The 21,117-nt window shown below is 47.7% G+C and overlaps 1 protein-coding gene across 3 annotated transcripts in view; it reads right to left on the minus strand.

The window, feature by feature from the left end:
• FRMD5 (FERM domain containing 5) overlaps positions 1-21,117 on the minus strand; it is a 310,023-nt gene that overhangs the window by 43,721 nt on the left and 245,185 nt on the right. For all 3 annotated transcript variants that reach the window (XM_032416996.1, XM_032416995.1, XM_032416994.1), the window contains exon 2: positions 2,926-3,030. In XM_032416996.1, coding sequence (XP_032272887.1) covers positions 2,926-3,030 — 105 coding nt within the window. The remainder of the gene's footprint in view (positions 1-2,925; positions 3,031-21,117) is intronic.

A 21,117-nucleotide genomic window follows, 5' to 3' on the forward strand; every position in this document is an offset into this window, starting at 1 on the left:
GGGGGGAGGAGAAAGCTGTCAAAGCTTGTCCAGGAGATTTTAAGGGTCTGGTAGAGAAATCAAGAGAAATCAGGATCCCCAAAAGAGAGTGATGGCCAGAGTTACCCTTTGCAGCGGTCTGGCTAAATCTGGGTCCCACAATCACTAGCAAACTGATAACAGGAGACTGGGGAGGAAGGGTCAGGAGAAGAGAAAAGAAGGTTCAGAGAGGACAGTTTCCACCCGTATTTGGGTCATTGGGCCAATGTGGCACGATCTGGAGGCTCTGGTGGCTGGAAAGGGTGCCTCCAGTCTGAAAGGAGAGTCTGAGAGCAGGCTGAGGCCCTGGACCTGAGCCAGCAACAGGCTCCCCCCGTTGGTCCCCCAGGAGGGACCAGGAGCATTCCCAGACCCCACGGGCACCTGTGCAGAGCAGGCAGTGAGGGGGTGGATGTGAGCTTGGGTTCTGGTGCCCCAGGGGAGGAGGTTTATTTTAGGACCTCACAACCTAAGGGAGCGGGGAGCTTACCCCCTCCATTCTCTACCACGAGTCACCCGATCTAGGGTGACAATTTCCCCACAACTCTCAAGCACCTTTCCAAGCCTCTCTGCTCTCCTTAACCCCTCAGCACAGTCACACAACTTCAGAAACTGTCAGGTATGAATTCAGCTGGAACCTTAGAACCCACAGAGAGCCTGGCATCAGACAGCTCCGAGCTGGAGACTGGCAGTGCCATATGCCTTGGGCAAGTCACTACTTAACCTGACATTTTATTTCCTCAGCCAGAGAATGGCTATTTGACTTGTGGATACTCGGCTCATTTGTATAAAGATTAAAGAACATATGGGAAGCTCTTAGCTTCGTGCCTGATAGAACTCAGGGCTCAACATACATGGGCTGAAAGGCCTGGGTTTGTGCTCAGTGCAGAGCCCAGCACACAGTAGCCGCTCCATACAGGTTTATTTCCCCGTTTCTCCATTTTTTTATATTTCTCTGTCTCCTCCTGCTTTTGATCTTTATCCCCTCCATGTACTCTCTTATTCTTCTTAAGCACATTTTGACCTAACTAGAAAATAATGAGGATATGTTTTGTTTCTTTTTTTTCATAAGCCACTCTCTTCAGGAGATGAAGAGAACTTGGGGTAACCGGCCTTCCCTCCTAAGAAGAAAACAGCTCAGACCAAAAAAATAAACAACAAGAAACCCCCTGGTAAAAACAGTCCATCATTTTATAGTGAATGGACACCTACAGCATGTAAGGACATGTAGCTTCCTGGTATCATGGCCCTTTTGAGGTTCTAGAGCTAAGGACAGTATTTATGTCAAGACTGTGGAGCCTTCAGAGGGCAAGGGGCTGACCTTACTTCCTAAACAGTGGTGATGCTCAAAATTCTGCTGAGCCAAGAGGACCAGAATATGTCAGTGAAGGGGGCAGGGCTTTTCAAAAGAAAGGGATACAGTCCTATGGATTCTTTCTTTAAGCTAAAGTGTTCAGCAGAAAACTCTAAATGTGACCTGGAGACACAGTGGCTCAGAGCATCAAAGAACAAAACAGCACTTGACTCTGGCATGCTGAGGGGTGTATCCATTCATTCATTACCTGTGGTCCTGGGCATTGCTAGGGGACTGTGCCTTCGGGGGCTCTGAGGCCCCCAGTGACAACAGAGATGGAACCCATGTTTGGAGCTGTGAAGAAAATCAGTGGACCCATGGAAGGGGGACCCTCTGGGATTTGTGCTGATAATGTCTTTGGAGGATGGTAGACCAGAGTGGGGGGTGGGCAGGGGTATAGGGAAGGGAGACACAGGCCCGAATGCTTCTGCATATTTTCCCACTTCAGTGGGGGCACCAGAGAATACATCCCCACAGAAAGGAAAGGGCTGCTGAAAAGAAGTTCTAGGAAGTGCAGATGTCTGCTAGCAGAGCAGCTGGGCAAGTGGAGGGGGAAATTTTTGGCATTATACACCATGAACTCACCCACTCATCACTCCTTCAGCAAATATTTACTGAACGTCCACTACATTCTAGGCCCTGTGCTCGTTCTATGGGATGTAGTGCTGAATGAGAGAAAGTGCATGCACTCATGGAACTTCCATTTTTGCCCGGAACACAGGTAATCCAACAGGCAACCACAGCATGGCGTAGAAAGTGCTACAAGAGGGGTAGCACAGGGCCTGTGGGGCACACAGGAGGGACCCCTCGTTCACAGTGGGGGTGGGGGAAGAATCCCTGGAAGGAGTGCAAGTCCAAGCTGAGACATTACATGTGAGAAGGAGTCAGCCAGAAGCAAAGCGTGGAGTGTGGAGAGGTGAGGAAAGGGAGAAGGGATGTTCTGGGCAGGGGGCTGTACCGGTGGAGGCTATGGGAAGAGAGAAGGATGGCATCTGGAGAGCCACAGCAGGGAGGAGACAGGTCAGGGGAGGCCGGGGCCTGGGGGTCATGGACCTGTTCTCATCTCCATCCGCAATGAGCCCCGTGTCTGTGGAGCAGAACGAGAACCGAAGCATTTGCAAGGTGCTCAGGGGCCCATGTCAGTTCGGCTCTATCTCTGTCCTGCCCAAACTGGTGGAAGGTGGGGCCCTTCCGAGCCGGAACTGTGTGGCTCAGCTCAGTCACTAGAGAGCGGGCAGGAGAGGCTCAGCCTGTGACCTGTGCTCGAAGACAGTAACACCAGCCCCGCTGCTCCGCCGCCAACCGGGCAGCTTTGGGCAGATCATGTCAGCCCTCTAGGCTGCCAATCTCAGCATCTGTGAACGGCGGGCCACACTCGCTGAGCTCTGCCAAGGTGGCTACGTGATCTGAAGAGGTGACACCCAAATGCAGGGCCCGGGGGGCCACTCATCCCTGAGGCTAAACTCAAGAATATGAGTGGCAGTCCAAGGACTCAGGCTACTGACCAACCCTCAGTAGGTCAGTGAATATTTGCGCTTCAAATATTGACTTACCCGCTGCTTGTCTGGGTCCACAAAGCGGATCCCAAAGTAGTCTTTCTCAAGAAGGTTCAGGTGGTGGCAAAGAAGGTCAAACAGGTACTGGCCCTTGGCATCTCTCTGCAAAGAAAGCAAGCTCCATGGAGAAACGATAGGGCTTCTTCAGTGTAACTTCATTTTGATTGTCATTAAAAACCATTCAGGGGTGCCTGGCTGGCTCAGTCGGTAGAGCATGAGACTCTTGACCTCAGGGTCATGTGTTCAAGCCCCACATTGGGCCTAGAGGGATCTTAAAAAAAATTGTCTAGAAGTTGGATGAGGATATGAAAAGGGCACATGTCTGTAACCGTGTCCTCCATATTGTGATGCATTAGACAGTCTCTCAAGTTCCAAGGCTTTTTGCACCTGGAAGGAGCCCAAGAATCCTTCAGTCCACAAAGATGTCACAGAAGTCACAGGAGAGTCGGGTAAGCCCAGTTGCAATCTCAAATGCATGAAGCTTTCCTGAACTTGCGGGAGCGGGGCAAGTCAGCGTGGGATACACTGAGTCCAGCTGGTCCTGCCTCTGACATAGATCCTGAATCCACCTTCTTGTCTCCAACCCCATTACCCATGGTCAAGCCACCACCATCTCTCAACAGCCTCTCTCCACATAGCAAACACGGAGACCAGAATTTAGACATGGGACCTTTTTTTGCTGAATATGTAACACAGGCATACTAATATATTCGAACGTACAAAAGGATACACTATGAAGAGTAGGTCTCCCTTCCATCCTGGTCACCCTGTGCCTCAGTTCCCCTCCCCAGAAGCAACCCATGACCAGTTCCCTGTGTATTCTTAGTGTGGGATTTTATACACGGGCAAGCCCATATACATATATAGCACTTTTTAAAATATAGTGGCAGCATATTTTATGCTGTATCCTATTTCTTATTTTTTTTTTTTTCTCCTACCAAGGGTATCTTGCGAATCCTTCTCTGGCAGTACATATAGACATGCCTCACGGTTTTTAATTGCTGCAGACCACTGGGATGAACCCACATGTACATACCCGACTCCATATTCGTGGAATTCGTTTCTTATCTGCTACTACAAACAAGTGGCAGTGAGCACACAGTGATCTTTAATTAGATTACCACTCTTGCTTAACACTGTCAGCGGCTCCCCATTGCTCTCAGAATGAAACCTAAACTCTGACCATGGCCTCCAAGGCTCTAACACCCTAGCTCGTGCCTCCTGTGAACTCCTCCTGAATCATTCTCCTCGCTGCTCTCACCACGTCTTCTCTCCCTGATGCTCCAAGGCCTTCCACCCGTGGGTCCCTGTATGCCCTCCGCCTGGACGGCCCTTCCTCCAGCTCTTCCCATGGCCACTCCTTCTCTCGAGGTCTCAGCTCAAATGTCCCCTCTGCAGAGGGGCCCCTCCCAATTATGATCTCATTTATCCTGTGTATTCCCTTTATGGGACTTACAACAATCTGTAATTATCCTGTTGATTTGTTTACTTGTTTATTTACTGTCTGCTCCCTTGCTAGGCTGTAGTTTTCATGAAGGCAGGAGCCCTCCCCCAGAACTTAGCACGGGGCCTGGCAGATGGCAGCTACATCCTCAACAATTATTCACTGAATAAGTGAACAACTGAATGAACAGAAGGTAGAGGGTTGGCTAAAAGTTTTCATAAATTAGGAAATTAGGCCATTTCTAAACCTTTAACTTCTCCTCCAGGGACCTGTGTCGGTATCTGGGATGCGCTGGGAGGAGAATGACTTGCGGGAAAGTGTCAGAATATCTGGAGCTCCACAAGACAGCAATCTCGAGGCCTATCCCCAGTGGTCCCTGCAGCTCAGTGGAGACTATCATCTCTGGGGGGACTGTGTCTCATTTTGCAACCAAAATCAAGGCTGACTTATAAAATCCGAAGTATGTCTCACCTGTGTGAAGGCCCAAGGGCCTGGTACTGCTCCAAGAATGGGCAGACCTCTCAGACCTCCACGAAAGGTTTACACCTCACCTCTTCCCCTTCTGCCAGCTCACCCTGTACTTTCCAAGGAGAACTAGGGCAGGATATCCAATCTCTCAGCAAATATCTTAAGAAGCTTATCCTTGCAGGATTGGAAGGATGAGTGAGTAGACAGCTCAAGTGAGGAAGGCAGCGCCATTCGCTTCCTCTTCTGCTGGCCCCACACTCCCTCTTAACACAATCCCAAGCAGCTGCCCCAATTCTTACACCCTTTGATCTCCCACCAGAAAGAGCTACTCTTGTTACGACTCACGCTGGGACTTCTGGGCAGTGGGTTACAAACCAGGTTTTGCGAAAGACTCCATCAACAACTGTCTTTTTGGGCAGGGACTGCTAACTCTTTCCTCACTGATACCCCAGAGTGTGGGAAGAGCTTAAACTCTTTTTTAAGGTTCTTCTGGGAGCAGAGGAAATGCTTCACTCTATCCCAAGCAGCATGTCCTGTACTATTCTCTCTCCCAGAGCAACTGGAATGGAATATTAAGAAGCAGTTGCATATTGTGAATATTTTTCTCTAAAAATTTTACTTTGCATCAAGGTGGCTACTTCATGGTGATCAGTTAGGGTGCGTTTTAATGGCTGACGTAGTTCACTTCCGTCCCTACAACAACCATATTAGCAGGAGCCTGGGGTAGCCATGGGGAAAATGTGCCTCGTGTGATAGAAATCACAAGAACTTTTAATGAGAATCATGTCTGCCATAAAAATAACTCATTTGCAGGAGCGGGCAACTCAGATACATTCGTAGGGACCTTAGTTGGCGAGAATTTTATATTCAGTAGATCCAAACTCAGAGTTCTCCCACTTCACAGGAAGAAAAAATAAACATGGCTTTTTCTCTTCAGACAGTTACCAAAAAAAAAAAAAAAAAAATCCCATTATACTCCCCTTATATCAATAGAACAGGATCTTTTTTCTTGCTACTTTTTAGCATCTGATGAAACTCCTGCTCCCCACCACGAAGTCATAGTTCCCTCAGGTTCCATTTACCGGTGGTAGATGCATGGTTTTGAGCTACAAGGCTCTTATGAAGACTAATGAAGAGAAGCATCTTCCTTTACTGTTTCTCCGAGGCTGGAGGGTGGGAGGTGAGGGGAACGGGGAGAGAGGCAGGAACAGAGTCCCTCCTTATGGCAGAAGTCCATCAAGTTTATTTATTTTTTTTAAAGATTTTTTAAAAAAATTTATTCATTTGACAGAGATACAGAGAGAGAGAGAGAGAACGAGAGCATGAGCAGGGGGAGAGGCAGAGGGAGAAGCAGGCTCCCTACTGAGCAGGGAGCCCGATGTGGGACTCAATCCGAGGACCCCAGGATCATGACCTGAGCCGAAGGCAGACGCTTAACCATCTGAGCCACCCAGGCGCCCCTCCATCAAGTTTAAATTCCTGGCAGAAACACAAGGCAGCGTCACTTCAGAGCACTGCCGGGGCACCTTTCACAGAGGGTTGCAACCCGCCCCTCTCTTGGAGCACTCACACCAGGGGCTGGCGAAGTGGCCTCAGGCAGCCTTGGGGCAGGGAGTCACAGTCAGCTGAACCACCATGGTGGCCTCCCTACGAGAAGCCATTGGCAGGGGTAAGTATAGGAATTTTAAACTTCCTGGCCTTGTACTTTCAGATGCCAGCCAGCTGTGTCCTAGGATCCTCTTTCTGTGGTCTCCCTGTACTACATCTGGGGCTTTCTGGAATATTCTGTGGTCTCCGAGTCTTCTCTTTTGGTGGGATGGCAAAATCCAGTGACTATCGTCTTCTCTTCCCTTTGCATACAGTTGCTCTGACACCACAAGCTGAACCATGTGTTGTGTGCTGAATGTTGTGCCATTGATCACGCTGGGGAAACAAGCACTTGGCATTGACAGGTGATTACTGTTTATCACAAAGTCAGGGCTTCAAGCCTGAGGATGTTTATCTTCAGGACAAGTGAGCTGCGGCAGAGCACCCAAATCCAGCTAAGCCTCTGAGGTTATTCTCTTGCCAAAGATATTACTGGGTCAAAATAACTTACTAAGCATCCATTTAAAAAATCAATTTATATTTTGTGAACCACAATAGTACCTATTTGAAAACAGTACCTAGTAGTATTTGAAAATAATAGTGCATATAGAGGCAACCCGTTTACTCTCTCTGTATGGTGTGCAGAATGATGGATGAACTCCTTAGAATCATTCTGCAACTCTCAGGTTGGGAGAATTCATACTCTTGCTCCTTCCTGGAGCTCCAGGCTCTGGTTCTCTATTCTTCAGGGAAGAGACTGAGGCAGCTAGCAGCAAGCAAGTGTGGGCGAGTGACCTAAACTTATTCAAGGTTAATTGCATTTTCTGCCTCATAATCAATAACTTTGGACAGGAGAGCAGCTTTATTCTAACCCATCGTGGGGTCAATCCCAGGGACTCTGGCATAGTGCATCCTGATCAGAGGGGCTAACATGTGGAAAGGCCCCCACTCATTAGGCCTCACCTCATTCAGTCAGCTTACCCGTGAGGTAGGCAGATTTTACGTGTAAACTACTTGAGTCTTGAAGAGGGCAGGAGCGATCACAACTTTCTCAGGCCCTGGGCTACGTGCTATTAAGGAGGAACTGGCCACGGTTTCCTGGGCCCTTAGAGAAGGCAGATGTGAGAGGGAGGGTAGTGGGCAGTGGAATCTGCCGTCCCAGAGCACAAGAGCCCAGGGGTGTCGGGAGGCCACGCAAGGAGGGGAGGCCTAGAGGAGAGGGCAGGGGCTGAACCAGTTGTCCTCAGGCACCCGACGGGGAAGGATGCGGCTGCAGGGCTGGGACGGCATCGCAGCCTCAGTTCTAGCTCAGCTTTATATTGAAATTTCGTGCAGGCCAGAGAAAGACTGCTTTCTTTATCAGTGTCCTCTGAAGGCCTGTGTGCGCCAGTGTCCGCCAGGTTTAGGAGCAGATGATGTGGATGCTCCTGAACGTCACAGAGGGACGGCCACAGTAGCTCATCTTCTCAGGGCCATGGCATGAGTAAGCTGAGCCAGAAAGTGTGAATCAATTCCTGGGGTGCAGTCCTGCCCCTGTGTTCACACGCTACACCAGCCCAGCTTTCTGAGGGGAGGGAGGACAAGGGGCCCGCAGGGGCGGGGAGGGGCAGATTTCTTAACATCAGCACCTTCCAGGCTCATTTGCATTTTTCTTTGAAGGGAAGGAACCCCTGCTGAGCTCCTGGCTCAGGAGTCCGCTTTTCTTGCTTAGTCGTAAACCAACAGAATCTGTCCAGGAACTGCTGAGGCGGCAGCTAGAAGAGCCGCCAAGCTCACTCCGGGAGAAGACAGAGCAGCTCATTCCAGGGAGCAGTGCGGCCGGCCCGTTTTTGCGGCAGGTCACCCCAAATGCAGCAGACTCACAGGGGAGCCCGACCCAGCATGCTCTTGGCTCCTTACTCTCAGAGGAGACAGATGCCAGAACTCGGCGGGTAGGCCCAAGGATGGGGCCCATGCAGGCGCTAGGGATCCAGGCCAAAGTGTCAGGAGCCATGCAACCAGGGGAGCCAGAGGGCCATGGGGTCCCCGGGGAGAGGCCAGGCCCCAGGTGGAGGGAAGTCAGAGTTCAGGAGGAGAGAAGAATGCTCACCTGACTCCGGCAGCCACTGGCCTCACCTAGTTCTTCCTGAAGATAGCAACTTCCTGCCCCAACACCACCTCCCTCCATTCGACGTGCAAACTGAGGGAGCTGGGCTGACTTTTATGATGCAAAGAGCTATCTGTAGGTTCAGATGCCAGGCATGGTGCCTCAGGGAGTCCTGTTGGCAGTCCTCGCTCGGGTCAGAGAACCGGCTTAGCTCAGCGCCACATGGTATGGCCTGCAGAGGATGCACACTCAGGGTGGGGAAAACACATTCAGTCTGGAGCATGGAGGTCACTGTGTGCGAGCCACTGTCATGGGAGGGAGGACAAGTGCTCCGTCAGCAGATGGCCAAACCAGACTCAACAAGATCAACTAAGACCCTCTGAGCAGAACCTTCAAACCTGCTGTTGTAGAGTCTGTAAGAGCGGGGCTAAGGGGAAGGCTAGACTTATTGAGATATCAGCGGTGATTTTAGAGGCAAGGCGTCCTCATGCCTCTGCGGGTTCCTTGTACCCAGTGAAGTTCCTGGGAAGGAAAACACTCTGAGCTGGGCCTGAAAAAAAAGCAAATTTGTCTATCTTTCCCACAGGGAGGCCAGTCTTACAAGTCACGTGACCCTTAGAAGCATCACTGTTTCTTGCTATCGACTGAGTAAGTTTTGGTTGTACTTTTCCAGCCAGCGCCGAATATCTCTGTGGACTAGTCATGTCACAGCTGCAGAATTACTGAAAACTCAGCAAGGCTTGTTAGAAAAAACTCAGTACTTTGTATTTTTGTACTTTGTGAATCTCATATTCTCTCTTACACACACACCCTGTGCCTCTCATAACATATTGCTTCAGATCACTTGTAAAGAAATCCCAGCATTTTGGGGCAAACAGACCTCTCCTTGCCCCCAACCCTAAAGATAGTTTAACAACTCATTTTATTGCCTCCCCACTCCTTCTCTTTTGCAAAGGGCAAATGCCCATGTTATTTGGCAAATCTGGGAATTTCTGGGGCTGTAGGGAGTGGCCTGGGTGGCCAGGGTCAGAAATATGGCAAGCTCAGCAATCTAACTGGTTCTTTTAGCCCTGTAGCTATTCTTTCAATTTCCCTCCCTCTCAGCAGAAAACTGTTTATTTGCCTGTACCAACAAACAGGACAGATTCTGAGTTGGACACAGCCCATAAAGGAAAGAGGCCAGGATTTCTGAGTCCTAGTGCAGTCGACTTTGCAGCTGTCCTCTCGGGTCACTCATGTTCCCTAGAAGTTGAGACGGGGGCAAAGGGGACAGGGAGGGGAAGGGTTCTGGGAGGGAAGGTGGCGGAGGCCCTGGGGATGAGCACCGGGCTTGGAGTCAGGGCCCTGCTCTGCCGCGTCTCAGCTTGTGACCTCAGACCTGTCCCCCGATCTCCCCGAACTTTCGTTTCTTTATCCAGAAAACAAGGTTAATACTACATCTCCCAAAGGATGATTGTGAGGCTTAAAAACAAGAGACATAATATACATAAAAACCCTGTGTATTTTTCCTACCAAATTCCTCTGCTTCCTGGGACCTGTTCTTTCCTTAGGCTGAATGGATGTGAACATGACAATGTCTTAGCAATGATCCACCGCACTCACTGAACGGAAACCAGTCCTCCCCGGAGAAGGACACTCAGGTGGGTTCTGGCTCTCCATCAGCCTGTGCAATGTACCCTGGCTGATGGGGATGGCCACCATTTTGGAAATCTGCCCCACAGGGCTCTCAAAGCGCGGATTTGTGTTTTCTCCATACCCCAAGGCCATTTTCCCAAGACTAGGCTGGAAGAAGAGTAGAAAATATCAAATATATGCCATCAACCCAAATCCTTCGGGGGCCTGACAGCTTCTACTCAGTGCCACAGAGACAAAGAGCGTCTTATGACGTGCTCTGGACACGTTCCTAACACTTGGGAAGGAGGAGGTGAGTGCGGTGGGGGATGAGATATGACACAATCCCAATAGCCACTATACCTTTTAATGCCTTGGCATTAATGAGAATAAAAAGCAAAAAGCAAAAAGCATTTGGCAAAATGTATTTCATTAAATTAACCCAGAGCCGCTCTCTCTCTCAACAAACATAACTGGTGCTCTCTGGTGTTAAAGTTAGGGGAGCTAACTGTTGTCTCAGACTCTTCCCTGGCACAATCCTCAGGTGACTGCCCAACTTGTTGACACAGAAAAAGGGAAGGATGGACAAGTAGAGCCCACAGCTCTCTGACCGGAGCCCCGAGTTCCCTGGAGCTCATTCAGCCACTCATAGCCCCTGGCATTCGCAGCTGGGAGAGACAGGGCATGCTCATTGCCTCTCTTGAGAAGGATGGACAGGGCCGCCCTTGAAAAGCCCCTCATCGGAGCAGTGAGAGCTCTGAGGTCGGGCGCTGGGGCCTGACTCTCTGTGGTCTGTGGTCCCGGGGCGGGGGGCCCCACCTCCATGAGCGTCTCCCTTCCCAGCACGAAGTGGAAACCACCTCACTGGCACCACATAACACAACTGAGAGCTGTGGGAGAGGACAGAGGCAGCTGGGGCCAGGAGCCAAACAGATGGTAGAGAGATGGTTTACCGTACAAGTGCCGAGGCCTGGGAAAGCAACACGACAAACCCCGGCTCTCCCAGCAGTGGCTGTCCCTATGGTGGAAGGGGAGGGGGGGAGGGGGAAGCTAGGAGGCAGATGGCCAGCTCACTTAAAAGCAGAGTTTCCTTGATAAACAACAAATTCAGAACCACACCAGCGGTTCCCAAACTTCAGCCTGCATCACCTGGAGGGTCGTTAAGACAATGCGGGGCTGCTCTCCTAGGGTTGCTGGCTCAGTGGGTCTGGGGCGGGCCTGATAACGTGCATCTCTAACACGTTCCCAGGGGATGCTGCTGCTGGTCGTGGACCAGTGGACCCGATCCACCCTTCTCCGGCACCCGCTGGTCCCGAGCTGCTCTGGGAGCAAAGACTTCAGGGATAAGGGAGGAAACGCAGATATTTGAATTCTGCCACAGCCCAGCTCAGGCAGCCAAGTTCTCACTCGTGTTCAGCCCTCACGTGTCACATACCAAGAGTACCGACTTTAGAGCATTAGGCTTGCCAGGGAAGTGCTGTGGAGAACTCTGCTCCTTCCTGCCAGGTTTTCAAATTCTGCCTTTCGTGACAGTGCCGGCTGGAAAGTTCAAGTCCCCAATTACCATTTACTTCCAATGGCTAAGGAGCTCAAAACTCACTGCTCTTTTGCCACGAACTAGATCATTGCAAAGTAAAGCCCGCAGTTACCCTCCAAACCTAATTCAGAGAACAAGCCCCTTCCCACCCCAATTCTGCTGTCATTGGCAGGGAATCTGTTTCAGAACATCTCCTCTCCTAGCCTCTAGTGTCTCTTGTCTAGGAGGTGGGTTGGGAGCTGCCCCAGACCTCTGCCTACTGCTGTCTTCCCTCTGTACCTGTGCTCTTCCGGCTTCTCAGTCAGACTTCCATCTTGGCTGCCGTGAGCTGCCTTCTGCTTCCTCTCTCTTTTCCAGGAGAGAATCCAGCTGGCCCTCTGTCGGGGGTGGGGAAATGGGTGGGTACAGAATATGTGCCCTGGAGATGCCATTCCATGCCCAGAAGGCAAGTCATCTGTGTTCAGCATAGATCAGGGAGTCAGGGGCAGGAGGGGACTGATGGGAGAAAGGAAAGGCACATTCTCGGGCAAGTCATTTTCCTCCATGAGCCTCGGTTTCCCTGTGTGTACATGATCTCACATCTCCTATGTGCCCCAAGTCTCTGATTCTGTTATTAGTTGACCGGAGTAATCACACTCCAGGCCCATGTTCTCTTCAATGAGGATAAAAAAAAAAAAGTTTAACAGAAAAGGCTAACCATGCAGCTGTAGAAGGTAGAGGTCTAACACATTTATCGCTAGTTTAATTAATTTAAAAAACTCAAGGCTGTTGCTCAAAGTAAATGGAAAGAGTAACTAAACAGAATTCATTCAATTCTAGAAACCGCCTCTAGCAGGCCTGAGACAGTAAAGGCCATTGTGTGAAATTATTATCTTGCTATGAGTCTGGTCATTTTCTATTCCACTGTGAGCGATGGAAAAATCCCATTAGATCATCCATTGCACATCTCTGGCCTCACACAGTGAGGACTGTTGCAGAATCTCCTCAGGATGGATCCTGAGCCTCTACCTCCCTCTCCTCTCCAAGCTCATGGTTTCCTCGACTATAACCAGAGTGGCAGTGGGGCTCCTGAATTTCTATACACAAGGGCCTTGGGGTGACAGTCTGGCTATTTTATTTGCACAGCCCTGTATAGAAGATTAACTCTTCAACTGTCCAATAAGCAAGGGATAGGGAGTGACAGAGATGGGAAGGGGCTGACAAAGTGTCCCTTCCAACCTCATCCTGCACTGTCCTAAGTTTACTCAGAGGCAGAGCCTCTGAACCAGGGCTGAGGTAGAAGCTAAGGGTGTGGCTGTGAGGCAAATGCCTCCGGGTCCATGAACTTCAGTTTCCTGAGGCTTCTCCCAGATGTACTACTTTAGTGGCTGAACAGCAACAGGTGCCTCTTGGTCTATAAATAATTCCTGGGCTTGGAAATATATCTGCTAACATGCACTGAGGGATGACCAGATCCCCAGGGCATCAGGCAAGAACATGGTCCAGGCCTTGCGGTGTGATGGAGAAAACAGAGGAGGCAAGACTTGTGGAAGTATGTTGCTGCTCCTCTGCAGTTTTTCAGCCTGAAGAGCAGGAATGAGAGCAGGGGAGGCAGGAGCCTTGAGCCCAGGAGCACCCCCGAGGCCTCTGGCGCCTCCCTGTCATCTCTGTACAGCAAGGCCACCAACACTGAAACCAAGAGTCCTCTGAGGGCTGCGCGGCAACACTGGCCGAGATGTCGCTACTGAAAAAAATCTTGCACATCTGCTGCAAGCTGAATATCGTGTAATTTGAAGGCCAAACAGTGGATGACAAACCACTGGGACAAACACTCAGTTCAATATGTATCTATTGAGGGCTTCCCTTGGGCCAGGCCCTGCTTGAGCATTCTCAGGGTTGCAGAGATGGGGATTTAGAGACATGAAAAAGGGACTTGGCATAAAGTCATTTGCTCTGCTCTCATCTCATGGCACTCATCACCCTACGTACAACCGCCCTGTCCTACTGCTGTTCCTCCAACCTTTACGTCCACATTCCTCCCCATTACCAGGAGAGACAGAGTGTGGTAGCCAGCGTCTGCATGCTCGGTGCACAGCTCCGTGCCTTGTACGTGACCCTCAGGAAGTATTTGAGGGTCAACTACTACATGATATGACCAGGCTGATAGGTCCTCCCTCCGGGCCAACCCCTAATACCCATTGAGATCAGGGTAGGAAGGAACAGAGAAGCACCATGTTGGGATGAGACTCTTCCTGGAGATGGAGTCCCTGTCCAGAGCAGAGTCTCACCTAACCCTGGAAATTCATTGCAGGATTGGTCTCCCAGATATTACCTTTTGTCTAGTTTTCTGCTTCTAGCTCCCAAAGGCTATACTTGAGTGGGACAGGGAACTCCCAGCCTAAATGCCACTGGGCACCAGAAAGGTACATACAGTACAGCCCAGCTCCAAAATAACTGTTTAGGCCACAGTCATTAGAAAGGAAAACATGGGGCTCCTTCCAGGAAGGTCTCTAGCTGGGTCCTTGCCATCGGAAAGGGAATTAAAAGTTCAATACTGGGAAAAGACTAATCGTTACATCTGCTTAATTAGATTGATGTGAATGTCATAGCCAAGTTCTTTTTAGGGAGTTGATATTAGAAAACATTTACAGGCTCCTGGGCTCACATGGAATAGATTTAGGGTGTTTTTAACTTCTGGAAATTATCAAATGCCTTCCTACAGCAAATTTCACGTGTCTCTCGGGATTTCTTCCTTCCCTTACGATTTTTCTGATGCTTTGCCTGTCTTTCTAAAATATTTCCTGACACCCGGCTAAGGTGCCACAGGATCATCTTCAGGCTTCAGCTCCTTAGACCAATGGGTGATTCATAACACAAGACTGGATACCTGCCTTATCCCTTGTCAGAGGTCAGGTTCCTCAGGAAGTAGAGACTCTGGAATAAATTTTAGCATGCCAGGACATGTTTCAGAAGCGCTCTTGGGATCAATGCCCATGGAAAAGAGTGGAGGGAGGCTGGTGTAGGCAGAGGGAGAAGTTGAGCTGGGATGCGGGCCTGGTATCCACCTGGCTGATCCATGGGGAGCTCTGGAGTTAGAATGGCCCTTCAGAATTGTTCCAAGTTGAGCCAAAATAACCAGGCCTTTTATACCCCTGCCTCGAGCAGTCACTGGATGTGGACCACTGCCAACAGTACTCCCAGGGAGACTGATAGGATGTCAGAGTTCATCACATCATTCTCAACACAAAGCCAAAATCGTAACTGCCATTTCCTAAGAGCCTATCATGTGCAAAGCATTCCACCAGCAGTATCTCTAATGCTAACAACAATTCCACAAGGAATGTTTCTATTAACCCCATCTTACAAAAGAGGAAACTAGGTCTTAGTGGAGTTACATGATGTGTCTAAGACCACATGACTAGTTTGTGGGACTCAGACCTAGGCCTGCCTTGCCCCAGAGTTCACACTCTTCGATTTTCTCATATGGTCCCTGTGGAAGCAACCTACAATTCTATCCTTCTCTGCAGGTTTGGGTTGGCTTTATAATCCGCTGGCTATATATCTAAATATGTAGTTAAGCCCATTGGTTGAATTCTTTTCTGAATTCTTTGAATCTCTTAGAACTGGCTACTACTGGCCCACTTCAACAGAAAACCACTCCTGTTGGAAACAGGACAGATGCCAGCCTTCTTCATGAGGGCACACAAAGGGAGAAATCCCCTAAATCAACAGGAAACCAGTAACATAGTCACCAATATTTGAAGACGATGAAGAAGAAATAAGGTGCATTTAAGGCCAGATTTTTTTTTCTTTTAGAATTTTTTTGGGATTAGAACATTTCCAAATTTCTGCGTCCTAGAGATTAGGGATCAGCTGGTAACCAATCCCAAATCCCACAGACTGGGGAGCTGAGGCTGGAGTTGGTTGTAACATGAGAGATCATATGCACTCTTTCTCCACCCCCAAAGGCTGTTATCAATCTTGTTCTCCCTTTGTACATTCCAGATATCCTTAATCTTCAACATGACATGCAGAGGCCAGAGAAAATCATCAGCTCATGAAGAGAAAAGCTGCTTCAGCAAAACAATACATCCCTGGCAAGTTTATTTGGCCTTGTGGGTCTTTCTCTTCAGGTAGAATGCCTTCTATATTTTCTCTGGGGTGTTGTTTTCAATCAGTCAAAGATGCTTCCTCAGAAAAGTTGTGACATCAGACTGTGTGAGTGGCAGTCAATGGAATGGGCCCCGGAGCAGCCACCTCAGTGTATTCAAGTCCTCTCTGCACTCCAAGTAAGAATTCTTTTGAGGCCAGGTTACTTATACCTATTCTCCCTGACCAGGGAGACTCTAGGGACAAAGAGTGATGGGATGATTCCCTCAATTTTCCATTAACTGAAGGTGAACCTTATTTTTGGGTAGGGGGGAATCTCTCACAAGTCCAGTGGGATGGTATGTGCCATCACAGAAGTATGTACAAGGCACAGGGATGATCTGGTGGAATGAGACTACCAGAAAGGAAGTGATTTACAAATTGAGTTTTGAAGGGTGCATAGAAGTTGCCAGCCTAGGAGTGGTATGTTGCAGAGGGAAGAGCATGTGCAGAGCAGGCAGGGCGTGTTCCAGGAATTTCAACTAACTGCACTGGTACAAGGAGGTCTGTTGCAGGAGATCAAGATGGGGAGGCAGACAAGGGCCAGATGGTCAATGGCCCTAAATGCCATGCTAAGGACTTGATTCCATAGGTGATGGCAAGGGGTGGAAAGATTCTCAGTGGGAATAAGACTTGAGTAGATTTCATGTTGGTGGAGGAGGACTGGAAGACAGTAAGACCAGAAGCAGGGAGACTAGTTGGAAAATCACTGTAGCACTCCAAATGAGCTCTGTGGACACCCAAACTAAGATAATGCAAGGAGGAAAACTGTGATGGGTTAAATACATTTTTAGGTGGCAGAATAAAGGGTGATCAAGTGACCAATTTGAAGAAGGGTGTGAATGAGGAAATGGAGGATAATTTCCACAATTTCAGTTCAGCAAGGAGGCTGGGGAACAGGCTGAAAGCCTATCTTTATTTTCTTTTTAAAGATTTTATTTATTTGACAGAAAGAGAGAGAGCGCACATGCACAAACAGGGGGAGCAGGAGAGAGAGAAGCAGGCTCTCTGCTGCGGCACTCGATCCCAGAACCCCAGGATCATGACCTGAGCCAAAGGCAGACATTTAACTGACTGACTAAGCCATCCAGGCATCCCAAGGCTATCATTAAATTAAGCATCATTATGATGACTTTGATGAATGGGTCATTAATTCTTTTAAGGCTCTGACTACTGAATTAATTAAGAATATAATTAAGATTTCTTAGATCAGTCATTACATTGGTTTATTTTTAGAGCACACTGTTTTGGCAAACCTTGTCTTTTAAAAAAATATTGTCAGAATACATTTCTTTCTTGTAGGTACCACAGTTGAATTCAATTAGCAAAGCATAGAAACCATGTGTGTATCAAGATTCGAGGCTTTTTAAAAAAAATTTTTTTTCAGAGAGTGAGAGAGAGAGCGTACCTGAGTGCACAGGGGAAGGGACAGAGGGAGAGGGAGAGACAGAATCTTAAGCATGCTCCACACCCCACGCAGAGCCTGATGTGGGGCTTGATCTCACAACCCTGAGATCATGACCTGAGTCAAAATCAAGAGTCATACACTTAACCAACTGAGCCACCCAGGCTCCCCTCAACTGTAAGATTCTTATTGAAGAAATATATTAAGACAATTACTAGCACTCATATTTATCATCAAATTAAACATGACAGCTGCAAAGTGTTTTCACTTTAAGTTGAATCTCAAATGCTTCATTTGCATTTTCTCTAAGTCAGGAATATTGTTAGGAAAAGCCATGACTGCTGGTATAAGGGCGGGGGTGGGGGAGGAATGTTTCATCTTCAGTTCTACTGAGTTGAATGAAATATTTTAAGTTAATCATCTCTGATCTGTCATTAGGGGATTTGTCCATATGTGTTTTACAAATTACAGCTGCTGCTAGGAATTTACAATTTAAGAATTTATGAGGGTCAAGAATATGGAATTCCAACTAATATCTGAAATGAGAGCCTCAAAGACAAGAGTCCTCACACCTACTGCCTCCATATTCTAGAGCAATTTAGTACAAGGGCTACTGCTGAGATGTAGACATTTCCAAATGCAGCAACACTGAAACTCATTATGAGTTTTAACAACTTGCTTTTCAGAGTCTATGGGGCTTTGACAATCTAAATTTAGGTCTGCTTAATGGAATGGCTTTGCTTTAGAAAACAGATTTTTTTCCAAGGGCTTTATAACCCTATTCTCCCAAAATTCATTTAACCTTACTCATTTGGAAGAGGGGGAAGGGAGAGGAGAGGGCCAGGATTACTTCGTGGTGTCTTAATTTTACATGTTTACAATGAAATGAAATTTTTGTTACTTTCAATGAAAACATATATAAAAGTTAAAATATAAATGAGTCATGAGTAATTAGGTATTCATTATCATAACACAAAGTTCACTTTCATGAATAAGTGTTCCATAAGATAAAAAGTACTTTAATATTAAGGATTAATTAGACCCAGAACTTTGTAGTTCTGGACATTTCTCAGTACTTTTTATTCACCTGTTTCCTTGGTAGAATAGTATCTCCCCCAAATTCATGTCTGCCCGGAACGCCACAATGTGATCTTACTTGGAAATAAGGTTTTAGCAAATGTAACTGGTTAAGATGAGGTCATCCTGGATTTGGGTGGCCCCTGAATCAAATGGGTGGTGTCCTTATGAGCAGGCCTCGTGGACACAGACACATAGAGATGGAAGATGGACGCAGAGGCTGGAGGGATGCAGGCACAGGTCGAAGGATGCCAAGGGTCGCCAGCGACCGCTAGAAGCTAGGATGAGGCAGGAAGCATTCTTCCCTAGAGCTCTCAGTGGGAGCATGGCCTTGTCAATGCCATGATTTCAAACTTCTAGTCTCCAGAACTGTGAGAAAGTAATTTCCCGTTGTTTCAGAGCCATGCAGTTGGTGATTATTTGTCATAAATAATCGGCCCTAGGAAACTAGTATTGCTCTCTTGGGCGAAAGTCCCACTTTGTGGATGGCGGTCCCTTTGGCACTGAATGTGGTCTTGCGTTATTTAAATGTTTTCATATATACACGTATATGGTTTCATATGTGTGTGAGATTTCAATATCTAAAATGACAGTCTCATAGTCAAAGTTCAATGATATTTACATCCCTCCAGCACACAGCCATGCACCAAAAAGGCATTCAACAAACTAGTTCTGAAATGATACCCTCAAAACCTTGCACTCTTGAGGACTCTTGGTTGACAAATCCTAAAGTCTCAGGTACTTAGGAGAAAAGTATTTTCCCACACTAAATGTTCAATTAACCAACCAAGAATTAATTTTCATCACTTTAAAAAGGAAATGCTACATGAAAGAGACTACTCAGAGGTCTTCTTGTAGGCTTAGCTGGGCTCCTTGGAGTCCGTCCCACGCATACATAGTTAAGTGTCAGCCGGAGATCGGGGCAGAATTTATGCACAGAATTTGGGGCTCCCCCTGTCTGTCTCTCTCCTTTCGGGGATTTTCCTCTTCATTTTTCCAGCTGCTGTGGTTGTCCCAAACTCTGACCTCTGTGGGTTTGATAAACACTGTGGGTTTCTTTGCATTTTAAATGGCCTTACAAGACACTAGATGTGACAGGCCCTCAAGCTAAAAGCCATAAAAGAATGGGAACACACCCACTGCTATTTCTTTCCCCCAAGAGTCGACCCTCCGGTTTCTGCCTGCTTTTGAATCATGCTCCAGTGGCAGGAGGTGGTTTGTAAAATTTTGTCCAGCATTTACAGATGTCTGTGGAGAGCAGGTTCAATAGAAAGTACTCGGCTATTACAGGCAGCAGAAAGTTCCTTCACTAAAAATTCTGAACCCATTTTTTAAAAATAAATTTTTTCTCCTGAACCCAAAGAACTAGAAAGAGTACTAAACAAAAACCAAAATCACAGTCAGTTATAAGTGGCGGGGGGGCGGGGGGGGGGGGGGCGACGACACTGATTTCAATTACTACTCAGGAAATCGCAATTTAATTAAATATGAACGGATGTTTACCTGTTACATTAGAATGTCAGTCTGAATGAAGAGGGTTCTGGAACCTGAGCCCTTTTATGCCTGCCACACCCCCATTCTGGGCCCACCATGAAGTCACCGATACAAGAAAACACACCCAACTTCATGTACACACAACCATATGCCTCCAACTCCAAACATACTGGAGTGCAACACGACCTTTGTGAAAATTCCTTAGGGATATGGAGGAGGGGGATACATAGCATGGCAGAGAGCAAAACAACCCCCCGAAATTGCCGTGTAAACTCCGATGTCTCAATTCCTCCAGCAGCGACCCAAAGCCCCTGCCCCATGCCAAGGCTTGACTTCAGATCCGCAGATCTGCCCAGTATCCAGCTCATCACACCAAAGGCAGCATAACTGGTCCATTCATGCTGAGGATTCTTCTCCTCATAGAGAGGTGAGGTGTGTACACATGTGTGTGTGCGACAGTGTGTAGCATGACTGAAAATAGTTGTACTTTAATAGTTTTCTTCTGTCATAGTTACCTATTCACACACATGTGGAAATAACAGGAAGGAAAGGGATGTGTTTCAGGATGGCAGAGTCTGAACACATCATTTCTAATCTTCTCCATTTTTCAGATGAGGAACTTCAGGCTCAGAACCACTGTTCTTTCTCCTTTGGGATGTCTCTAACGTATTAATGTGAAATGTAAGAGAAAGCATGAAAGCTACGTCTGGGAGTCTTGGGGGAGAGGAGGGGAGTGGAGGCGCCATTGTCTTGTGTTCAGGAGGGAAGGTCTGGGGGCTGGGGTGGTTGAGGGAAAAGGTTTAAAAGGAAGAGTACTGCTAGATGGGGCAAGGGACACCAGGGATAGAAGGGGGTCTCTCACTCATCTTGCTTTCTTCTTTCTCCTTGTTCTCCATATGGTGGTCACATACTCAGACACTCCCACCTCAATTTTAAAGATGGAGATATTCTGAATGATGGCTTCGTTAACTTATTTACTAAAGCTAATTAAAGTAGATACTTTGGAAGTCTCACAGAAAACTTCAGTATTTATTGTTCCAATTTTAGTATATGTGCTACTGAAGCGAGCACTAAAACTTCAGTCTTTAGAACACTGGATGACACCATTTCAAACAGTAAACCACGTATCTTGGTTCACCGATGAGCTTTAAAAAGTACAAGCTTTTATATTCCTAAACACCTCGTCTGTCAATTTGGGGTGAACGGGTCCAAAGGGGAGAGGGAAATAACCTTGCTTTCCCTTGTCTGTAGAAGTGACTGCTTTTAAAGTTATCACCTGAGCAGAATTTGATGAATACTGCTATTTAGCTGACTTCTGTTTCATTGTATGATATCCTTTAAAATCTAAATTT

This window comes from Phoca vitulina, unplaced genomic scaffold, assembly GCF_004348235.1.
Source record: "Phoca vitulina isolate PV1807 unplaced genomic scaffold, GSC_HSeal_1.0 scaffold20, whole genome shotgun sequence".
NCBI lineage: Eukaryota > Metazoa > Chordata > Mammalia > Carnivora > Phocidae > Phoca > Phoca vitulina.